This window comes from Chanodichthys erythropterus, chromosome 24 (assembly GCF_024489055.1).
Source record: "Chanodichthys erythropterus isolate Z2021 chromosome 24, ASM2448905v1, whole genome shotgun sequence".
Classification (NCBI taxonomy): domain Eukaryota; kingdom Metazoa; phylum Chordata; class Actinopteri; order Cypriniformes; family Xenocyprididae; genus Chanodichthys; species Chanodichthys erythropterus.
Genome location: NC_090244.1, coordinates 28,308,668 through 28,327,365, shown reverse-complemented (window position 1 = coordinate 28,327,365; position 18,698 = coordinate 28,308,668). Strand labels below are relative to the sequence as shown.

Genomic DNA, 18,698 nt, shown 5'->3' with positions numbered 1-18,698 from the left:
CTACCTAATTGCATTGAATAAGAAGTAGGATAAGATTTTATCATATATAATTGATAAATTATAAACAAAATAAACATATTAATATATTTATATACAGTATTATATTTAATGCTTGGATGTCTATTAACTTATTTACTTATTTAAATGATGGACGGAGTTACAGCAACAGGGGGGAAAAAAAGGTGAAATTCACTCTTAATTGGTACCCAAATCTTGATCCTTTAGTGCTGTAGCATTTTTGACCCGTGCCTCAAGAATCACTTATGGACTTCATGACAGCCTAATTGTGCGGCATGTGATGTATGGCAGGATTTGACTCTGGATTTTCAACAGTAATTTTCTTCACTAAAGCGTCCCTTGCAGCTCTAGAAGCCTGTACGGCGTTCCAAGTGACCTGGGAAGTAGATGCCATGACCCTTCATTCTGTAGATCCCAAAACATACATCTTTATCAAAATAACCTCGCCGTAAGAGCGTGGGAAGACACGGCGTGTACATTCATCATTTTAACGATTAATTTCCTTGTCCTGTCCTTCCCCGGATCTATTAATATCATTCCTGAGGTGTAAGTATGCATTTCCCGTCGATGAGATTTATTCCGATATCATGCCTTTCATTACTCATCCCGCAGCACCTGCGATTTAGGAGTCAAATCAAATTCAATATTTTTTAATCAGAATATGAAAATCTTAACTTGATCAAGCCATCTTCTGGTATTACTTTCCTCATTTCTCACAAGGAAAGTCGTGAGGGCTCGTATTTGGAGAATTAAATTCAAATGTTTTGCAATAATTGTTTGAGAATGAAAAATTAAAACTCCCAGCAAGGTGTCGGTAAACATTAATCAGATCGTCTGGCTTTTTTTGCCAGGTAATTTGCCTTAATATTTAAATGTTAATAACTCTGATTATTAAAGGATTCTGACGATTTGTCCGCTGGCGGATTGTGGAGTGCTTGTAAAATGCCTCAGAGCGGAGCTGCTACATTTATTAAAACACGTCGTGATTTGAAGCTGTCGGGCCTGAGGAATTATCTGCCGTCGAGAGGGGGCTTTGTTCAATTAGATATCGCCACTGCTTTAAAACACTTTAGATTCCCCTGTAATCCATTGGCATCCTGTAATTAATCAACTAATTCCAAGTCTCAGGATGGCTGTAATTACGGCACCTCGTAATAGCTTATTCTTTCTGCTCCAGCACCTACATTTCATTTGTTTATTTTCTCACACTCATAAATCTGGGGGAGTGTCAAGAGCGCCACAATATTAGTGCAATAATCAAAGTTAATTATCAGACGGCCCTCGCGCCCCCCCGCCCGCTAATAATGGAGACTATCAGAGAGATCGGTCTCGGCTCGGGCTGCGAGCACAGAGCCACGGGCAAAATCCCTGCCACGCCACGTCAAGACGAGATGAATATTAATTAAGAATTAGATGGTAAAAGAGAGAAATTAAAAGAGGGAGAGTTGAAAGCTAGAAGATCTTTATGGGAGGTTTGAGATTTTAAGTTTTAGAAGTCTTCTATAAGAACAGCATTTTTCTAAACCTAAATTAAAGATGTTCAACAGAAGTTTTAGATATATTTTTGCACTAATTAGTTTGTCCACAAGGTGGCCTCTAGGTGGTTGATTTACAAGGTACTCAAAGAAAAAAGTAAACAAAACAGACGGTGCATCCAAAATCGCATATTGTCCAAGTAGGTACTACATTTCAAATTGAATTTACATCGCAACTATTAAAAAAAAGTAAGTTCTGTATAACATGAACATGGGTAACATTCATACAATTACTTTGGCCTTAAAAGAGCAGACAATTATGGCCACAAACACAAGTACAAAAACAAGTAGTATTTTACACAAGAACAAAAACACAGACATAAAAGCTTGGCAGGCCCAATCCCGTTGAACATAACGTGTTCTTACGACAATGCTAACAAGAGGCCCTATTTTAACGATCCAAGCATATGGTCTACAGCACATGGCACAAGTGCACGTATGGCATGTCAGAATCCACTTTTGATAGTTTAATGACAGGAAAAATGGTCGGCGCTCCTGGCGCATGGTCTAAAAGGGTTGTACCTAGTCTCTTAATGAGTAATGGGAGTGTTTTGGGCGTAATGTGCAATAAACCAATCAGAGTCTCATCTCCCATTCCCTTTAAAAGCCAGTTGCGCCATGTCACGCCATGGTGATTTGCTATTTACATTGCATCCCTATGTGTGTAATAAGCAGAATGTACATGCATTGGTCAAGGGCACAGTTGTTTCATTTCCTCAAAACAGCAACACGCCAACAACGCGCCTGAACACACCTCGTTTTCAGACCAGTAAGCCCATGGGCGAATAGATGGGTGCGAGTGCATTTACTATTTAAACAAAGTGGCACTGGACATGAAAATGATAAGGCTGAAACTAGCAAAAAACACTTGCATCGCATTGCACCGAGTAGTAGGCGCTAATGTCTGCTATAGTATGTGCTGCAATTTGAAAACTATGACTAAAACAAAACAAAAATACCGTAAAAATTAACACTGCACTCTACTAAAAACCACATAAAACAGTTCAATCAAATTGAATTGGACTATTTTACTTAATGTTTGCAGTATCACAGTGTTAATGTAGCAACATGCTGATATCAAAATCTATTGGAAAAATGTAGTCAAGCCTTCAGTGCACTATTCACAAGTGGCACTATTTGTTTGACATGCAAAGAGTTGCTGCCTATGAAGAACAATTCAGATCATATGTGGTTACATTTCAGTTAGGACTGCTTTAGAAGGAAGTAGATAGCCAGGCAGCTCACTAGGTTCTGAAACAGCGCTAATGACTCAAAGCTCCACCTAATTGTGTGACTCATGAGAAGGCAGAGATGCCAGCTACACAAAGCGTGATTTATGAAATGTAAAGGTCACACGGGATGACGTCGTACTGCAGTAGTCAGTGTGTGTGTGTGTGTGTGTGTGGTGATTTTACTCACCCATTCTTCTGTGATCAGACTCGCTGCTTTACTGGCACGACTTTGGTTTCGGCACGCTAAGATCACATGGGCGCCATGAAGAGCGAAAGATCGGGCGGTCTCAAAACCTGCAGATAGGGTATGGGTGGGTGGAAAAGGGATTGTGGGAGAAGAGAAATGACATGATTGAGATAAGTGACTTGACTGATAACTTGCTGTTATTTGCGGCAGCTGAACCCGAGCAGAGGGTGGACGGGAATCCCATATCTTGGATTCATTCTCCATCAGACAGAGAGCCAAAGGCTCTTTTTAAAGATACTCAGTCAAGACCCTTTTTAAGTGATGAAAATGATTAAGTCAAAGCAGAGAAACTCCAATAGCTTTAGTAATGATAATAAAATGAAACCGGACCCAGGACAAGACCTTGAGGCACCTCAATGACAGCAAACAAATGTCTATCGTAAGCACATTTTACACTGCAAAATTATGTATTTTTCCAGTATCTAAAATCTTTACATTCCTTGAAAAGCTAAATTTTGTAACCTAATGACTTATTATCAGACAATATATATTGAATTATGTTTAGTTTTCTTGGCAAATTGCAATCATTCTCTTGTTTTAAGCATAAGCCTTACCCTATTTTTTTATTTACATTTTAAACAAAAAATAAAGGTAAGAAAAGTAACCAAAAGATACATATCTCTGAAATTAAGTTGTACTGTCTTGTGCAATTTTGGTTCTCAAGTATATTAATAAATCTTGATGCTTGTAATTTTAAAACCTTTAAAAAATAAAAAAAACTGATTAAGACTAAATGACTAAAGGGAGATGTAAAATCCATAATGTGTCATTTGTCAGGACCAACTTCTTTGCAAAAACCCATGATCCTAAAGCACTTCAAAGCTAGAGTGATAAGACGCTCCATCATAGAGCGTCAGAGATACTTTGGCCTCATTTAGAAATTACAATGATGGTTGCCTCGTATCAGTTTCTCATATTAATTTTCAAAAATCGCCACTCTAAATGGGTCAGTCAAACCCAAAAGGTAGAAACAATGATCTAAATATACGCCGTATGGGAAGGCAGAAACACAAAACATTCGCTTCACCGAAAAAGGTTATATTTAGGGGGGACTTGGGGTATTGTTTTGGCTGGTTTTGCTGACCTGCCGTTTTGCATTGTGCCTTTGATTACACCAAGTGTGTTTAAAGTTTCTCTTAAGCTGGCATCAGCACTTTATTACCCAGAGTGGGCACCAGTCATAAAGGTACATGTGTCTCAGAATAGATACTGCGAGAAAAAGCCTCAAGTTCATAACAATGGCTCAGGTTTGCAAGTCCGACATTAATAATCAAGTTAAAAAAATCAGAAGGAATTTCAGGTGTATTTTGCTATCATATGAAGGACACAAAGGTCAAACCTCTAAATCTGCAATGTCCCTCAACACCAGGGTGAAGGAAACTGCTGTCCTGTCACCAGAGATCTGTGACTTTTTTAAATCCATAATCCTTAGACGCATGTTTATCTTTCTGTTGGCCTCATTTGCTCATTAAATCCCAAGTTTAATTAAAGCAAATTGGCTGAAAACAATAACAGATACGCTCTCTCTTTGTGAACTTCTACTTCGTAATCTCCTATTACTGTACAACAGACACAAAGACAGAAATAAATTGGTCTTTGTGCTTTTCCCTTGACACTCGGTGGCTCAAACGTTGGTCTAAGTGTGGTAGCAGCCAGCAGGTGGACTAAATGTGCTGCGTCGCCGCATGGCTGTTCCCCCGTGCAGCGGCGGTTTACTGGCTGGCCTGACTGTGAAATAACCCTTGGCCATTCTGCTTGTAAAACATATTACACTGTCATGGCTCAGAAAAGACCTGACAGGCCAACACGGCTCAAACAGAGAGGCATGACTCCATCGCTCTGTGAACCCACTCCAATGCTGGGAATTATGGGTATCAGTGGATATGAAAGTTGACAGCTGTCACTGATTGTGAGTGACATTTGAATGCATGTCAGAGTTTTTTCACTTCACTTTTCCCACTGAAGTTCACTCAGGATGGGAGGCCTGCCCTATTCTTACCAAAGGACTGATCCAACGATCAATTCGAATGATTTTTGACTTAGATAATGGCTTTTTTTATTTTTATAGACAGGAAGGGAGGGTGAACCTCACAAAACCTGCATATTTTCGGCTTATATTTCACCCTGAAATCAAAAGAAACATAAGAAACAATATTCATTTTAAGCCAGCCATATAGTCATTTTTAAACAATAGTCGAGTTGAATAAAACTGCCCAGCATGTTGAGCAGACATTTAACCCAACCACTGGGTTAAAACAACCCAATAGCTGGGTTTGTCCATTTTCAACCCAACTTGGGTTGTTTTTAACCCAGCATTTATTAAAGACAAAGCAACTCACAGTAACTGAAAGAAAATGTAACTCTTAATAAATCATAAAACTCCAGTAATATTAATACAGAAAAGTATACATTAATGTAATGACAATAACAATATTTTTTTTTTTACAAATAATTAAAAGTTGAAAAATATGGAAGCTTTAAAAGTAATTTGGGGGTGGAAATGTGCTCAAATATTGCATTGCAAAAATATCTTAATGGTACTAAAAATAGGCTTTATTTTTATCATGGAAAATATAATTTTACAAAAAAATATGTAATATTTTTTTCTGTTTTTGAAGCGGAATGTGACCTGGAATGAGAACGGGATCAGAAATGCACTTCATATGAGTTTCCCAACACACATACATATGTAAAAACCCTTGATTGATAGTCTGGCCTTCCTCTTCTATGCAAACGAACTGAGTTTGACAGTGTGCCGGAGTGTTTCTGAGCCACAGACAGTCGGGACGATAGCGTGGATTAAAATGAACTTTAATTAGATTATGTTTTAATCTGATTTTCATTAAAAGGTAACTAGGAGGCCTAATTGTGAGGAGAGCGCTAAGGAGTATTACCCATTAAAACTCAAAATTGGAGTAGGATAAGAACTCCTCCCTGACAAACCAAGCATGGAATTCAATTTTATGACACCTTATTAGGAGTAATGGAGAACGCCGTGTGTATCTGCACAAGGGGCTTCCTTCCCGAGAAAGACACCAAAATACAAACAAGAAACACTTTCCCTGCCAGTAAACCAACAAACAAAATACAGATTTACTAGCAAATCCATAACATGACAATTAAGCGCTGTGCTTTCATCGTCTTATTAATGAAAAAAGTGTGGCATTAGTGTTGATCAAAAGAGCAGCTCGCAGTCACCTTGTAAAAATCGTGGCGGTTGTTCAGCTTGAAGTGTGAATTAATCAACACTGTTGTTTTTTGTAATGGAGAACAAATTAGAACATGTTTAACGACAACAGCGACCCGCCATGTATTATTTATGGAAAATAAGAGGGGCTTGACATTAATTTGGACGTAATGACTTGTTCATCAAAGAGAAGTGGAAAGAGATCCGCACGCTAAATTAGCATGACATTTAATTGAAAAAAGAAAATGATCAAACTCATCTCTTAAACACAAAGTTAGTTATATGACCACTATGATGCTGTTTGCTTAGGCAAGCATGCTATTGTTCAAACTGAGGGTCAGTGATTTGAAGAAACCCTCCTAACCTTAAGTGTTACGCTTCGGCGTACATCGCATTGTGTGGATGATGTGAAGACGGGATGTTCCAGAGATGACCTCCAGGTCACTTGATGGTTTTATTGTTTTGCTAAGTTCTTCTCCAGGTCACATCCTGGTCTCTCATGGACATGTGTGTGTCAGAGCGAATGATGAGGAATTAAGCCAAGATCAACATAAGGAGCGGACAGATTAACACTCTAATTCCCCACATGATTCTCGTTGATTTTATCTGTCATCACTCTGAAATCTGCCCTATATTGTTGTGATAGGCCTTTTTCTGCTTTATTAGACAGATTTAAAGTGTAAAATTGATGTAGCACTGATATGGCAAATAATAAAATCAAGTTTTTAAGAACGATTGACCGATTCACAATTTCGATTTTTTTTTTTTATGTTTAACTAGTCAACTTAGAAACATAACTACAATATGTAACTACAATAAGTAACATTCTCTTTATCAACCATCTGGTTAAAAAACACATCTATTCCAAGTGCACCACACCTGAAGTGATCAACATGTAAAATGTAAAACAGATGACTTATTTGTTAAATATCTTTGCAGAAAATATGCATGAAATATTATATCATTGCTGTATTTTCAACATGCCTAATTGTAACATTTGCTAACATATTTATTCAAAAATGTGATTTCTTGATTTAAAAGTAAGAAAATTGAGGCAAAACAATAAATTCAAATTAATCAGAAAAATCTGACACCCACCCATCCCTATTTTGGAGAGAGAAGAGAATGAAATTGTGAAATGCCGCAGGCCAGAATCGAACCTAAAACCTCCACATGAGCATCATAGCTCAACATTTCAGAAGCACATGCACCAACCACTGCACCATGATTCCGCCCTGTACTACACTCATGAAAGAGAACAACAAGAGACACGGTCTGGAGTGCATACATTGCACAGTGGTGCTAAAGTAGGCGGCCCAAGTTCAAACCCAACTCCTGTTATTTCCTGTTACCATTTCTTAAAGACTGTAAACAATATGGCGCTGACTTCTGGCTCGACAAATCTGTGTGTTTGGGGTGGGGCTAGGGATGTGTGATACTGACATTATATCTCGATATTTTCAGAAATTAACTTTTCCACTACGGGCAATATTTACCCTCTTAAAGTCATTTCCCATGGGTTTTTACCCTTCTAATGGCATTTTTATTCAACTTTATTAGATGTATGCATCATCTCTTATGTCAAATTACAACATTTAATCAAATTCGGAAACACTTTGGTATGGGAAAAACGTAATTTACTGCTTATTAATAGTTAGTAAGGCGGTTTTTAGGTAGGAATTAGGGATGTAGAATATGGTCATGTAGAATAAAGGCATTAATATGTGCTTTATAAGTAATAAGTAATAATCGGCCAATATGCAAGCTAATAAGCAACTAGTACCCCCATACTAAAGTGTTACCATTAACTCAATAGAACAAGACACTGTTACCAGTCAAATAAAGTCAGTTACAGTATCAACGAAATGCATCTTTACACAATACCTGCATCTACAGTGGCATTTACATGTTTTCATGACTGATTAATGCAGCTTGAATGCATTTACAATTACATGAAATGACCTAAAACAATCAAGTCACTGTCTTAATTAGTTGAGTTCATTTAAACGCCTGATTCAGTCAGTCATTGAATCATTCATTAAACTGATTCGTTCAAAAAGCAGTTTCCTTCAGTAGCGAAACACCGCTATGTGTTGCTCAGAGACACAAACCAATTCTGCTGTGACTGAACAAAATAAAACAAAAACAGACAATACTGTGTCTAAAATGTAACTCAAAATGTTAACTTTTTTTTTATAAAATCAATGTCATCCTTAATTGTGCTGATATTCAGGAAAACAGCACTCTTGCTCATGTCATATATCTTCTGAGGCATTTTAATGGCATAGAAATCATACAGTGAAAGCCTACACTCTCAAATCATAATCAATAATCATTAAAAACTAAATACAATAATATTGCAGATGATACATATCGCACACCCCTAGGTGGGGTTACAAGTTTATCTGACCAATGGCAGATCTAATGACCATATACAGTCATGAAGCATCAAAAGGAGTGGGTGAGGTGAAATATCTATCTATCTATCTATCTATATATTATATATTATATATATATATATATATATATATATATATATATATATATTATATATATATATATATATATATATATATATATATATATATTTGGGGTTAAAATGGGGAGTGTGGTGCTTCCGTCAGTCTGCAGGGAGCCTTAATTTTCACCATTAATAACCCCCATCTTCATTTGGGATTGGGGGAGATGTTGTCAAAGCCCAAAGTGAAATGTATGGTTTGTAATTACAGGAGTGTGAGGAGCAGAGTTCCACCTGACCAGCCCCACGCCGCTGCTTTTGCCCCCAGCTGCCCTCTGCCGCCCTTGCCTCACGTATTCCGTCTTTGACCCCCAAGTGGCCTCGGCTAAATCCCAACGTCATTTTTCATTGTGCCGCAGGTTTGCAACGGTCACGCCGTCCCCACGGCAACCCCTCGCGCCAGCCTCCGGGCTCGGCCCCTGAAGCCGTGAATCCGACCGGGAGCACCGTTAATTCCATCACTGACATTGTTAAAGAGAGGGAGCAAAGAGTCGTCATGCAACTTTAATATCTCTGCTCTTGGAACAATAGTAAAAGCAAACCGATCCATAAACCACTTGAGTTCACATTCAAGCGCTCCGAACCGTTTTAAAAAGCCTCACTCCTTTAAAAGCCAGTAAAAGGCCTTAAACATATATATGCATTCTGGCCGCTCAGCCGGGTGGTATTGAGGGCGTAATCATTATCGAACCTTTTATCCCCAGTTGTAATTTTCTTGCATGTTACATCAGTTTTTTCCGTGCTTTGTGAATTTCATCCAAGGTTAATAATGCTCAATAATTTGACTAACCAACCATACCTGGTGTTCATTACAGAGCCGATAAACAGATTCATCAAAAACGGACATGAAACACACATTAAAAGCCTCAGATTCTATTTCCTCTGACACTCAATATCAATAACAGGCTCCGCAGGCGCACAGAAGATTAAAGAGCCCACTGAAATATAAGAGAAAAATAAGGGTTTTTGTACTTGTGGATAGTTCTTGTCCTAGCTCCTGTCCTGAATATTATGAGGTAACTGTTTTATAAAAAGGTATGAGAGACTGATAAACATTCTGAATACAGTATCTCGAATATATTATTATTATTATCATCATCATCAATGTTGACTTTATCCTGCTTAATAATTTTGTAGAAACCATGATACACTACCATTCAACGTTTGGGGTCAGTAAGATTAAAAATTATCTTTCTATTTATCAGAATCCAAAAATGTGTTTCCACAAAAACTGTGGAATATGAACAGTTTTCAACACTGATAACAATCAGAAAGGTTTCTTGAGCAGCAAAACATCATATTAGATTTATGTGACACTGAAGCCTGGAGTAATGGCTTTTTAAAATGATTTACTGTATTTTTAATTAAATAAATGCAGCCTTTGTGAGCAGAAGATATTTCTTTCAAAAACACACATATAAGTGAAAATATATTTAACAAACAAAATTAATAACTTTGATATGGTTGAACGAAAGCGAAACAACCCCTTATACCATCTTTGGTTGGTTCGTAAGTGCTGCACATCCTGACACAATCACAGCCGATCAGAATATATTAATTGTTTCATGTTTCAGTTACGCTGAGATTTTTAACCAATGGTATTTGGCAGTGGGCGGGGCTACCCAGCTTTATTTTAATCACTAAAATACTCAAGTATGTAAGTCAGATTTACTGCGCGTGTTTAATAGAGGTCTGTATCGATTTAGTGGCAGTTACGCTGAACAAATTTGCCTCAATCTACCGGTTCACCAGAAAACATCTACTTTACGCTTTATCTAGAGAAAGAAGAACTTCAAGTTCTTCCTTTAGCTGAGAGAAAGACAACAAGAGAAAATCAGAGACACGACCCTGGTGAGAGGGCACAGAAACACAGTCATACAGCCATCAAGATTCAATTAAACTGGAAATACATAGCGGCCATGGCATTTATCAAGGCACATAAAACTGAAGATTTCCCGTCAGTACGGCTTGTTATTCATCCCCTGTGCAACCTCATGCACTCCATTTCCTGTTCTGACACTGAGCTTTCTGCAAAACAAAACAAGGATACGAGTGTGAGAGCGAGCTCTCGGAGAGGGACAAAATGTGTCGAGGTTCAGACCCGAGGTTTTTCTACCCCCATAACTTTACTGCAGCAAATTGCATTAGTTAGAAATGTCACAAGAAGAGTATTGTTTCTAGGCTAATACATACTATTATAGTATTTGTTTTGAATTAGCCTTTATTTATATTTTTTCAGTTTCCTTTTAATTTAAATTTATTTATTTAATTAATTATATATATATATATATATATATATATATATATATATATATATATATATATATATATATATGTGTGTGTGTGTGTGTATATATCCTCTTTTTTTCAGTATAGTTTTTAATAGTTTTCATTTTAGTTAACAATAACACCGGGTACAACAGGGTTGAATGAACGAATGATGAAATCAAAAAGAAATGGTTTTGTATTTATAAAGCACATAAACACAATCAGGCAGGGTTTTGAATGTTTGTTTTTATCTTTTAGGTCTAAAGGCGAAACGGTGACTAAAAGAAACAAAACTGCAGAAATAATGATGTTTTCAAAACAGGTTTTCCTGAACACTCCCCGATCAGCCATTGGCCAGCCAAACAGATAACCCCGCCCCCAAACTCACTCTATTGGTTGAGCCAGTGTTGCCGTGTCGGGCTGTTCAGAATGTTCAAACAAAGCAATGTTCTGAAAGAACCATCAGAACCATTGTTTACACTTTTCAGGGTAATAACGTGTTTAGGATAAAAGTATATATATTAAAATAAAAAAACTAAAATAGACGTTTAAATGTTTTGTTTTTCAAGCTTGTGTTGCCTCTAGTGAATAACAGTAGCATCAGTGACTGCACTTGTTTACCTGCCTCATCCATTAGAACTGATGCACTGAAAATAGGAAGAGAATAAATATAGAAGCCCATAAATGTACACATGCATCCACGTCTGCGGCGCTGTGACTCAGAAAGACAAACAGAGGCACGTTAGAGCGCCGTGACGCCACAGAGCATCCATCAGCATCAGAGAGCGGCAGCATCCAGCGATACACCTGCTCAACCAAAATAACCCCGCTCACCTCACAACACACCATACCTGCCCAGCAGATACAGCTCCACGGATCCATATCAAAGATTTATGATTTATTTATGACTGCCTGGAAGAATAAAACGGTTCTTATATGGAGAAAAATAACATAACTTGGGAAAATCTGGGAGGTCTAAGATGCTTAGGCAGGGAAACTTGCAAGGACGTTATGCTTATTTCTCTGCAGTAAAAATAAATATACAAAAAAAAAAAAAAAAAAGATATAAAAAGTGTGATGCATTGGCAGAAAGAAATGTTGTTACATGCAAGACAAAAACAAATCAAGAAAACTAATTCATGTTACACCCATTTTTTTCTCAAAAATGGCAAATAATTAATAGCAAAGTGGAGAAAAAATGCATTAAACTGACAATTCATCCGATAAAGTCACCAATGCATTTATTCAGGGGAGAAAAATAAAATTAAAATTCAAGAAATACATTCACACACTTTTAAATAAAATAAAAACAAACAGTAAACATTTTAATATTTCTGATTTTTGTTGAAATATCGCGATATAATGTACCGTTGATGTAAACGATATGAATCGCGATAAAGAGTTAGTTTTATCCAAGACTAAGCTTACTGCATTTATAAAGTTTAATAAAGTTGAAATGTAAATTCTGTCATCATGTACCGTTACTCACCCTCATGTCGTTTCAAAACAGATTCTCGTTCATCTTCCAAAGACAGATGAAGATATTTTTATGAAATTTGAGAGATTTCTGTCCCTCCATTTAAAGTCTATTCCTCTAAAACTTAAAAGACAAAAAAAAAAAAAAATGTCAGAAAGGCGTAAAAATAATAAATCAAGCGGTCTAATCCAAATCCAAGTCTTCTGAGGAGACACGATGAACAGATTTACAAGGTCGCGCATACTTTAGTAAACACGACGTTTAAATGCACGTGTGCGTGCAACACGCGAAAATGAGGATGAAATATGAGATAATTAAGATATAATTTTAATTTTTGGACGAACTAATAAAGTTTGGGAATAGTCATTTTGACACGCTTTGCGATTTGAACTGCCGTTGATCATCTTAGCGCATGCGCGCCGGAGCAGCTCTCCTCAGAGTGAAAGCGCGAACATCATTTAAAGCGACACTCCTCGAAGTAAAAGCATAATTTAACTCACCACATCGCGTTTTTAGTTTTAGTAGTATGATGATTGAAAGCATTTTAGATTGTTTATTCTTATCATGTAGGTGTATAATCTGCGAGATCGGCTTCTCTGTGTGAAAGAGATTCAACCAATTGAAAGCGCGAGTTTGAAACTGCGTCACAGTTTCAGTAACGGTACTATACATTAAACTACTATATTTAATGTCGAATATAATGTATAATAATTCAATGGGGCAATATTTGTGGGTCCTGCCTGATTTTACTCATAAAAAGGCTTTCGTTATTTACAGTATAGAAATGATGTATTTTCAGGTACAGAATCATTTTAGGCGTCAGCATTGTTTTATTGCTTTAAGAAGTTTTCTTTTAGGTTTCAGCTATCCTAATTCTAATTTCATGTTAAAATTCAGTTTTATTGTTCAGTGACACCTAGTCAATTGTTGATTTACATACAAAAGGTTCAATTAAATTGTGTCAATTCTTTACAAAGTTGTATGTACGACAAAGTTATTGAAAAGTGTAAATGTTTTGGAAATAAATCTTCATTTTTTAATTGTGTTGAAAATATCGCGATACGTATTGAACCGTGAGGGGAGTGTATCGTTACACCCCTACTAATTTCCTTCTAGTATTTTGTGGCACAGTGTGTAGACGAAGCTGAAGCACAGGTCTCAGGTCAGATGCTGTTGTGACGGGCTGCTTGAGTGAAGTGAACGGCGCTTGAGACGGTAAATAACTTTTAGTTGGTTCAATAGAGGAGAATTAAGGAAAGCGCCCGAGTCGCTAATGGGAATGAATGGGAGGCATCAGCCGGGGTCAAACACGCACCGCAGGATCAATGTACGGGTGCAGGTGTACTGCCTGCGCCACAAACCCAGAACACGCTAACCAGAGAGAGAGAGGATCGCTTTCCATTACACTGGTAGGGAGCGTGTGGACAGACTAATGAAATACAGGACGAGAATCAGTCTAATAAAAGCATAATAACCCCTCCTACTGTAATTACCGTATAATGGGGTTTATTGTGAGAGGAATCTCACTGACACAGCCATTCAAACATTAAAGTGCTTCATGCTTTCAAATGTAAATGACTAAACAATTATCACAAAGAATTATTATGATTGAACGCATTAGAACACATACATAATGAGCAAGTGTCTCACATATACAACTATTGTTTGGTGATATGCTGTTAAATATGGTAATAAATCTGTAGTATTTACAAATTATAGCGTGCAATAAAATACTTAAAGAGATATAAGTGTCAAGCGAACATAAACAATCCACAGATATTCAACAAGAGGAGGCTGTTTAGGTTAAAATACCCACAATTATTTAAAGCAAATTCAATTAAATAAATTTTAAAAATATAAATTAATGAACATATATATATATATATATATATTCAACTCTGACTTACTGCCATTTAATGTTTGAAATAATTTAATAGTTCAAAATAACTAATAGTCCAAATTAACAAAGTCGTACAATATAATGATCATCATGTAACGTCACCCTGTTCAGAAATATCATAACAATAGTTTGTGTCTCATACAGTATTTTAGCACACGCTTGACGTGACACACGGAGCTCTTCTGCCCTCTAGTGTTCACTGCAAACCATCAGCACTACTGAGTGCTGAACAGAACAATGCAATTATATTAATTATGATTATGTAATACATTTCAATATTATATATTTCATATTTATATATTTCATACGTTGCAAGCAAGACGTGTTCAGATTTACACGAAGGCCATGCCATTATTATATCGTTCAAGTAATCTGGTATTTTATTTAATACTTGATTATGTGGCATGACAACTACATGAATCTCAAAACTCAAATGTGAATATCAACAGCTTAAAATTAAATTAAAAATAGAATATTCATCAATGTTTGCTGTTTTTTATAGCATGTCTGACTCGTTTTCTCTGGACTAGATTTTTCTTTTAGATTACAAATACTGCACAAACCAGATGTGCAGAAAACACTGAAAACACTCTGTAATACTGTGAAATATTATTACCAGCATTGTTATTGTTAAAACAAACTATTTTTTTTTAAAAAATCATTAAATGAAATTAGGCTAAAATTAAATTTTAGATGGAAAATTTAGTTCAGTTAGTTTTTAAATTAAATAAACTTACTAAATAATATAATTAGCTTTACTAAAATTACATCAACAAAAAAGCTAAATATAATAATAATGATGATAATGATGATGACAAAAGCATAAAAAAATAAACTGAAAACTGTACATATAAAAACTATTATTTGTGAATATATAGTAAAATGTCATTTATTCATGTGATCAAAGCTGAATTTTCAGCATCATTACTCCAGTCTTCAGAAATCATTCTGATATGATGATTTGCTGCTCGAGAAACATTTATGATTATTATCAATGTTGAAAACAGATTTCTGTGCAAACCATCATACATGTTATTTTTCAGGATTCTTTGATGAATGGAAAGCTTGAAAGAACAGCATTTATTTGAAATCGAATCTTTTGTAACATTATAAATGTCTTTACTGTGACTTTCAATCAATTCAATCTGTCCTTTCTGAATAAAAATAATAATTTCTTTAAAATATAAAAAAATGTACTGTACACTGTATAAAACAGTACAGTGACACAACCTATAATCTAACCTATAAATAATAATAATAACCGACTGAAATATGTGCTTCTGTTTGGCTGAAGTTTAAAAACTATGATAATCCTTCAAAGTGAAAGATTAAAACAATTATTAAATATTCACAATATGCACATTTCAGTCATTCACACGTGATCATTTATATTGACTGATGTTTGGGTGCGAGTGCAAATAAATTATACTGTAGCGCCGCCTTCTGGACAAACGCTGAATCACAGTGCAGGAGCCTAATGCTCAGACTGTCTCTGTTAAAACTAAAAAGCTCGGTTATCATGTGGAGCTGCTTACGAAGCAGTAACTGTGGATGGTGCAGGTGTTTAGTGACGTCTGTGGACTCACCGATGCCACTGTTGGCCCCTGTGATCAGCACCACCCTGTCGGACAGGTCGCGCCCGTGCAGCACCTCCAGAGCCGTGGTGTTCCCGTCGTAGCGCTTGGGCTTCATCTGCATGTCCTCCACGGTGAAGGCCTGCCGCGGGTCGAAATACGTCCTGCGCTTGTTGATGTGACTGATGAAACAGTACAAGACGCATTAAAACACAAGTTTATATTGAAATGCATTATATTCTACAATATATTTTATCAAATAGAAAACGTATTGTAGAAAATTATAATACGACAAATGTGGCACTTAATATTACTCACCCTCATGTTGTTCTACACCTGTAAGAACACAAATTAAGATATTTTTGATGAAATCCGATGGCTCAGTGAGGCCTGCATTCACAGCAATGGTTCTTCCTCTCTCAAGATAAATAAAGCTACTAAAAACATATTTAAATCAGTTCATGTGAGTACAGTGGTTCAAATATTAATATTATAAAGCCACGAGAATATTTTTGGTGCGACAAAAAAAAAAAAAAGTTTTTTTTAACAATATCTATTTCATAAAACTGCTTCATGAAGCTTTGGAGCTTTACGAATCAAATCAGTGATTCGGAGCGCCAAAGTCACATGATTTCAGCAGTTTAGCTGTTTGATATGCGATCCGAATGACTGATTCGATTTGTAAAGCTCAGAGGTTTTATGAAATAGATATTGTTAAAAAAAACTTTTTTTTTTTGTCACACCAAAAATATTCTCGTGGCTTTATAATATTAATATTGAATCACTGTACTCACATGAACTGATTTAAATATGTTTTTAGTACATTAATGGATCTTGAGAGAGGAAATGTCATTGCTGGCTATGCAGGCCTCACTGAGCCATCGGATTTCAACTAAAATATCTTAATTATTTGTGTTCTGAAGATGAACAAAGGTCTTATGGGTGTGAAACGACATGAGGGTGAGTAATAAATGACAGAATTTTCATTTTTGGGTGAACTAACCCTTTAACAACACACAAGGTTCTGAAATGGGCGGAGCTTAGTGACCGGGCGTCTCTGATTGGTCCGTGCGATGGAGTTAAATATAGACTCTTATATTTTAACTTACATTATTATAGTTTATTGTATTGTATTATTGTCATTATTCAGGTGTAAATTATTGTCCAGATCGTCGGAGTAGCACAGATATTATTAATGATTTAGCTTTTTGCTCATATTTTTATGATCCTATTTTTTATTTTTCTGACAAAATACCATATACTACATAATATAACTTATATATAAAATATTATAATAAAACATATAATATGAAAACATAACTATACTAAATTATTGCAAAACTACATATTTCTACGACATCTAAAAACTTTTTTTATTCATTTATTTCTGTACTGTATGAATTTGCTTGTGTACAAGTTTAATTTATCAGGAAGAAAATATTGAAAATATTTATTGTGCATATCTAGAAATGTATTTTGTCAAGTGTATTAAAATCAATTTGTAACACTTTACAATAAGGTATCATTAATTAACTACATTTGCAAAAATGAACTAACAATGAACAATATTTCTTAAGCATTTATTAAATCTCAGTTATGTTCATTTCAACATTTACTGATACATTATTAAAATCAAAAGTTGTCTTAATATTATTTAACTGAATTGAGCAAACATGAACAATTTTATTAACTAAAAATATTGCTCATTGTTAGTTGATGTTAGTTAATGCATTAACTAATGTTGTTAACTTAAGAAACCTTACTGTAAAGTGTCAGCAAGAGAGCTAAGAGACACGGACAAACTGCAATTCTGATATATATATATATAAAGGATTCACTGCAGAAGAATGTGTTTGGGTGACTGATTCAACTCACTCCACATAGATGATTTGGCCTTTATCATCTGTCTCTTGCTCCCATCCATATGGCAAAGCTGAAAAATAAAATAAGTGATTAGTCTGTAGTTTACTTAATCATTTATTGATTGGCCATCACTGCAGATCAGAAATCTCTTGTGAAAGCTCTGCTCACTTCAGTAAAGTGTTTCAGCAGAGCTGTGATGACTGAAATGATCTGGTATTGTCAATAAATCATCCTCATACCTCCAGCACAGCGCTTCTTCTTCCCAGTTTTGGGATGCTCCCATTGGGTCTTCATTTCCTCATGGCTGAAAGGAATTATGACACTTGATTGACAATGTCATGTGTCAATCACTCTATAAATCGCTTCACAGATACTCTTATGTTGCTATACACTCTTGTGTCTTGTATCAGCAGCATTAATGAAGAGTGTAAACACACACGCTCATCTCAGATGTGTGTGTTTTGTGTGTCAAACACTCACTTGGCATAATAAACCCATCCGTCTGTCGTGGATCTCTCTTCCCAGCCGGGAGGAAGCTCGTCTTCACTGTCTGTATCGTCCATTCCAGCGTATTTAAGAGCTGCCATTGCGAAATGATTGTTTTGAAATAATATAACTCATTCAACTTCTCAATGAAATTTCGCTAACAGCAAATTCACGTTGCGATAATCCTGCTGGACCACTTCCGCAATCACAACATTACGACACGCGAATGGGCGGGGCTTAGCGACCTGAACGTCGCTGATTGGTCAGGTGCGATGGCTCTAAATAAACACTTTATTTGAATACTTTTGACTTATATTAAAGTTTATTAGTGAGATTTTTCAAGTGTAACATAATAATTTGCCTTTAATATTCATATTCAATATTATTCAAAAT

The 18,698-nt window shown here is 36.0% G+C and overlaps 1 protein-coding gene across 2 annotated transcripts in view; it reads right to left on the bottom strand.

Moving 5' to 3' along the window:
• The window catches only part of wwox (WW domain containing oxidoreductase), a 278,702-nt gene extending 260,192 nt beyond the window's left edge, over nucleotides 1-18,510 (bottom strand). For both annotated transcript variants that reach the window (XM_067379017.1, XM_067379018.1), the window contains exons 1-5: nucleotides 18,300-18,510; nucleotides 18,059-18,123; nucleotides 17,832-17,889; nucleotides 15,969-16,138; nucleotides 2,973-3,079 (exon numbers count right to left, since the gene is read on the bottom strand). In XM_067379017.1, the coding sequence (XP_067235118.1) occupies nucleotides 2,973-3,079; nucleotides 15,969-16,138; nucleotides 17,832-17,889; nucleotides 18,059-18,123; nucleotides 18,300-18,406 (507 nt within the window). In that variant the 5' untranslated portion in view covers nucleotides 18,407-18,510. The remainder of the gene's footprint in view (nucleotides 1-2,972; nucleotides 3,080-15,968; nucleotides 16,139-17,831; nucleotides 17,890-18,058; nucleotides 18,124-18,299) is intronic.
• Between the last annotated feature and the right edge of the window lie 188 nt (nucleotides 18,511-18,698).